This window comes from Necator americanus, chromosome X (assembly GCF_031761385.1).
Source record: "Necator americanus strain Aroian chromosome X, whole genome shotgun sequence".
Lineage (NCBI taxonomy): Eukaryota > Metazoa > Nematoda > Chromadorea > Rhabditida > Ancylostomatidae > Necator > Necator americanus.
Window position 1 is genome coordinate 32,797,244 of NC_087376.1, and position 6,145 is coordinate 32,803,388.

Consider the following 6,145-nt stretch of genomic DNA (forward strand, 5'->3'; position numbering starts at 1 on the left):
CGTACCTCAAATCGTATTATAGGGTCACAAATTTTCATTATCATTGGAAAAATTGTGGAAATTTTTGTTTGAAGTCATGGGTTCTTTTTTTCTTAAATACAGTATTGAATTTTCTGCTTTATGTGGTCAGACATGTCGTATTGAATGACTGACGATTGACTGGCTCGGTTAGCTCGCCACTGTTTGCCGATCAAACTAGAAGAGCCCCCCGAAGACTAGCGATGCCCAGTTTGAATACTTGAAATCGGCCAACGTTTTTTTTCCCCCTTCTTCTTCTTCTCCGTTCATTGATGAATGTCCAGAACTTGATGCATTAAAGCTTATTTCCTATGGATCAAACGTTTTGTTTTGCAGCTATAGGTATAAAGATTTCTCTTGAACCTGCTACGATGTCATTCCTCATCGTGCAATTGCTCAGAATCTAACGAGAGAATTTTTCGGGGATTTTTACGGTGAACTGCTGGAAATTTCCGTTAAAGTGCTTCTTTTTTCTCTTTCCTTCTCCTAAATAGATTTGTTTCTATTCGTTTTAATTCAATTATAGATACCTGCCCTACTTAAATATCTGCCCAATCCAGCTGATCCAAATATCTATGTAGAGTGCATCGTTCGACAGGAAACATGATGTCATCATATCTTTTTTTCATTTATTTTCGCTTATGTTTCGTGGATCATCAAGTTCTGGATAGTTCTGTTTGCGTCAGATATTCGGAATCTGAAACCGTAACGAAATTTCTAATTTTATCCCACATTCATCCATAAGAGATGTATGTAGAACAAATAATGAGCGTAGGTGACCAAGGGTCTTTTCCTAAACGATGTTAAAGAGTCGAGTCGATTTTTTGATCGAAATGTACACATTTAGAATTGCTTGGGTGGATTGTGCCCAGGAGAATACCACAAATATTTGTGGATATTTAAGGAAAATTTCAGGAGAAAAGAATAGAGTGAACCACAAACAGAATTGTTTCCTTTCTCGTTACGATGCTAAAGTGTACACTAACGTATCTGGAGTGAATTTGTGTAAATACGTTGGGACCTTGCTAAAATGGCTTTTGTTTAGAAAACCGGTACTATTTGTTAAAGAAGTAATAGAAATGTTAAGAAACTTTGATTCAATTAGACCAGAGAACTTCTTTTGTGAAAGCCATGCTTTTTTTCCCGCTGACGCTTGCGTTGCGACTCCGTAGCGGACAGCGGCCTTCTTCCTTCGTTGATTTCTCGATGAGGAACTCAAAACAAACGGACGGAAGCTTTTTTTATTCACTTCATAAACGAAAACAAATCAACTACAGTCCAGAGAAAATGTTACGATCGCGAAAAGTACGTGATATTTTGTGGTTTCAAGCGTATTGTTTACTATACGAATTCTAGGATAATCCTGGGGATAAGTCGCATCGCAAGACAATTAATCGCACAAAAGTAGGTGAATCTATTTGAAAGTGGACTATGTCCTGCAACCATTGACGTAAATGATCGTACTCTCGAACTTTATTACGGTTATTTCGTTCCATTTAACATTTAAGAAGTTTAGTTTTTAGAAAAAAAGAAGGATAATAAAGTTGCTGACCACAGCGGATAAACCCGCAAAATTAATTATTATTATTTTGTATACATGTTCATTCGAGCTTTTATTATGCGTAAAATAGTTTTTTTTAGTAAAAAAATAGTTGCACTTCGTAAAATATTTTTTTGCAGGTGAAAACATCTAAGTATGTGTAAATATGGCAAATTTGCAGTAATCTAAAACAATATATAATTATATAATTTTAGTTATATAGTTATATATAATTTTTCACATGTGTTTTTTTTAAATTTCTTTTTCTTTTCTTTTTCGAAATAAACCTTTGTTTTAACGTTATAGAATTTTTATATAGTAACTTTGAAGAAAACAAAAACGTTTTGAGTGGAGTTCTTTGAAATTCGGTTCAGATTTCACTTTAGCAATGCTTTGGCAAGAAAATATTTTTAAATAATCTTGAAATAAGGGTAAATAACCTAAATAAAAGGAAAAAATAAATTTCTGAATAGAATACTTCTATGCTTTACTTCTCAAAACGTTCGAACTCCGATTAAACTGATCTACCAAAACATGCAGTTCCTATTTTTGATTATCTTCAGACCAAATTATTTGTTATTTATTTTACTGGTAAGTTATGAGATTTATATCTGTTTTTTTAGAGAGAAAATAGAAACTAAGGAAAACTAGGCATCTATCAATATCCTAGATTGTTTTCTATGTAAAATTTTTGGGAAATTGTACTTAATTAGACAAATTATCTAGCCACCGCTTGCTGAAGAAGATTTAAGAAGATTCTCGGAGAAAAGTCGCTCCGTGGTCCTTTGCTGTGTTGAAAAGAAATGATCTTAAAGAACAAGAATTGCTCACTTTCAAGCACAGACTCATGTGTAAAGAAAAGATCTGGAATGTCTGGAGCAGATCTGGATTCTTGACATATGAAATAACGATTTGATATATCGACTTATCGATCAATAAATTTAAATTCTTTGAATTCATTCATTCTATCCGTATGAGTTCTATAAAATATCCGCGAGCTTTTTTTTTTCGGAAAAATAGATTTCTGTAATAGAAAAAGATCTAGCTTCGCTCAGATAAATTTTTAAAAAAACCAGAAAAAAGGTATTTTTTTGCTAATATGTTTATTCTTATTATATTATTACTTTATTTATTAATTTTTGCTAATATTGTAGGAGATTTTGGAGATATTTAAATAGTCAGAAGATAATATATAGCAGTTATAATTGGAATATACATTAATGTTATTTATTATTATATCATATTAGTGTAATGATTTTACTTTGTTGTATTAGTATCTCGAAGTGAGGAAGAAAGTTTGGTCACAGTAGTGACAAAAATGTGACTCGTACTTTAGTAATGAAAGGAGAATCGACACAAAAACCTGTGTGGGAAAGTAGCGATAAATTTTCTTTAACTTCTAAGAACTTCTAGAAGTATTTCAGCAAACAAATGACTAGAACGTTTTTGCTTTCGGCTTAGTTTCTTCAGTTTTTATGATGTGAAATTGAGATGCGCAAAGTAACTGTGTTCTTTGATCGTCCTAAGAGGAGATTTATTCGTGAGTTGAACTGAAATTTACCGAGGAAATGCTGCGAAATATGTAAGCGAATCTGTCCAGCAAATAGAACGTGCGTTTGTTTCCACATCGTTCAGCGGCTTCTTTCCGATAGCAGCAGCAGCAGCAGGAGCAGCAGCATGCGTGGGCGAAAAAATTCGAGCGACAAACATACGCAACGAGCAGCGGCGAAGAACGAGAAGAGTTTGAGCGGTGACGTTACGCGTGCGCTGCTCAACAGCAACGTATTGGACAACCACCACCAGCACCAGCACTTGAAGCAGCAGCGAACGAACGGACGGACGGACGGACGGACGCTGCTGCTACTGTTTCGATAATTGTTCGATCATTCAAATGTGTTCGGCCAGTGTCTTCTTCCTCTTCCTTCTTCTTCTTCTTCGCCGATGCTCGTCTTGCTATGTTTGATCACTTTCCTTTGAATTCTTCGACGTTTCACGCAAACCAGTTCCTGCTGACGCTGCTACTGCTACTGCTGCTGCTACTGCTGCTGCTGCTGCTGCTTCGGCGGCGGCGGCGGCGCCGGCTGCTGCTGCTGCCGCTATCGTGTTGCGTCCATACAAGGATCGTCGTCCGTCCCTGGATTGGCACCAGTCTTCGGCGTCGGCCAGAGTGCTTTCCAGTGATTGATGCGATATGTGCTAGTCAGCGCTCTTTACTAGTTATATGGAGTTGACATGCTAAGTAGTTTAGTTGACGTACTCATCATTCTAGTAGCACTGTAATACCACCATTGAAAATCCCTTAAAAAATTAGCTACAGCTGATAGGCTATGGCTAGATGCCTGATATTTCGCTGAATCATTCGATTTTCCGAGAGCTTCTGGATTTCCGGTATACTTTACACAATTCGTTGTTTTTTTTCCACCGGCGCACACTTCTACTTGCGAACCAGTCTGCAACAAACAACTTATATTGTATACTTGCTGAAGAAATCTGCACATGTCTTGATGGTTCCGTTCATATGGAGAAAAATTTCGTGGATATTCTTACATATTACGAATTATAAAAAGGAAATATACTATTGGATTCAATAAGATTCCGAGATTTCGTTTGTTTTTTGACTGATATAATTCGAAAACTATTACAAGGATTTTTCAATCGCTCATAGGTGCTGATCCTTAACATCAGAAATCCTGGTTTTTGTGGAATTTCATAGGACTCACTTTGAAACTTTCTAATTCACAATTAAAATAAACTTTCTTATTTTGTAGTATTTAAAAGAACAGTCTTGATAATATTAAAGTTTTCAATGCTAAAACTTCAATTTCTCATGTTTTATTGTTATTTTTTTATGTTTGAGACATTTGTATCTAAGAAAATCCTTGATATGATTGATATAGACCTATGAATTGCTGATGGGACTTTTTTTTTCGAAAAAATTGAACAAATATCACTGGAAAAGTGTATAATGCTTAAGTGCTACTGACTAATATTAACTTCAGAAAAAATATAGTAATATCATAAACTGTGGTATCGTAAATTATAATAATATTCCATCCAATCACTTCTCGGTTCCTTCACAATTTTCAAAACTCTGTCATTAGCCCTCACGTGATTTCCTGGCTTTCTCCTAGGTAAAAAAATTTCAACCAGACTGGATGGAGTTTCACTGATCCGTTGAAGAAAGAATTATTTGTATAATCTCATATGGAGAAACTAGCTCATACTGTATTTGAGGTCCTTTTTTTTGTTCGTAAGGAGGGTTTGACGGTTTTTCTCCTCAATGAGAAAAATTCTCTTTTATGTGAGAAATGTGCTCTTCAGATGAGCCATTTAAACATCTCATTAGCACAATTGTTAAGTCCTTGTCACTAAGAGTTGAGGAAAATGTTGGGATGAGACTCTTGACCAACTTACTGTCAATTATCTAACCATCATTTTTTTTTTCACCCGTTCTTGAAGTGAAGTGATTGTTTTATGGAGTGTTGCGTGAAGATTTACTATGTCCATGACCTGTCCGAATGAACTCGCGCCCTAATGCATGTCTGTCTCGTTTTTTTCATTTGCTCTAAATTCGTCTACCACTCAACGTCCATCTTGTTTGTATTGACAGTTACGCAACGTCCAGGGCGTGTTCATTCAGCTGAAAAAAAAGCGCACACACACCATCTCTCTTCACGATTTATTCATGGAGTGCGAGGAGAGGTTGGTGACGACGGGGGCAACGGTCAACGGCCTTGATTGTCCTCAAAATGTCACGCCTCTCCACTTGGACCTTTCAATCCCATATAGAACTCTATTCCCGGGGAATTCGTCGACAGTTCACTCGTTACGATGTTTGCGGACGACAACGACAACGTGTTTTCGTTGTCGTTGTCGTCGTCGTCGTCGTCAGTTTTTGGTACATCGCTTGGATTACCCGAGGAATAGAGTGACGGACGTCGTCGTTCAAGCGAGCACCGACGGGCACCGCTTGCTGCTGCGTTGCGCGATGACTTCGTGACGCCGATGAAAACATCTTGTAAACTGTCCTCCTAATGGATGCGCAGCGTCATCCATTACCTCTTTGTGTCTACAGTACACTCCCCCTCCCCCTCCCATCATTTTTTGACACTCAATTTGCACTAAGAGTACATTTAAACGTTGCAAATTTCCTCATTTTGATCAATGTCCCATCCTACATTCAACTCATTCCTTGTTGATCCGTAATATAAGTATTTATTTAAAAATTCCCTAAAATAAATTACGATTTTTATAAGTCTATTGAAGAGATGGACTACGCTATTGAAATATTAGCTTTTTTCCCCCTACGATGAACATTTGCTTCAAATATCTACGTTAGATTAACTTTTTACTCTTTAATACTACTTCTTACATTATAGAAACCTATAATTCAATTATTTCCAGCTTTGAAACTAAACTTGCTTTGCAGTCGAAAAATTTTATAGACGTACATTTTGTCTGTAGATGACTAAAAAGTCTGTGAATCTGTAATTTGTGCTAGTTCTGGAAAATTACTAGGTTACTTCGGCCGTTTAGTACCTCAGCTACCTACTCATTCCTCCTAAACGTTAATATTTTGCTAGTTTT

At 36.4% G+C, this 6,145-nt stretch overlaps 1 protein-coding gene across 2 annotated transcripts; it reads right to left on the reverse strand.

Moving 5' to 3' along the window:
• Positions 1–3,329: 3,329 nt before the first annotated feature.
• RB195_026166 (uncharacterized protein) lies at positions 3,330–5,573 on the reverse strand (the record flags this gene model as incomplete). 2 transcript variants are annotated; one of them, XM_064214600.1, is made up of 4 exons in its annotated part: positions 3,330–3,511; positions 3,559–3,692; positions 3,842–4,008; positions 5,475–5,573. In XM_064214600.1, the coding sequence occupies 4 exons, from the start codon at positions 5,571–5,573 to the stop codon at positions 3,330–3,332; spliced, it is 582 nt and encodes a 193-aa protein (XP_064070480.1). The 2 variants fall into 2 exon arrangements, with proteins under 2 accessions (XP_064070480.1, XP_064070481.1); XM_064214599.1 differs by lacking the exon at positions 5,475–5,573 and having other exon boundaries at positions 3,874–3,917.
• Positions 5,574–6,145: the final 572 nt, after the last annotated feature.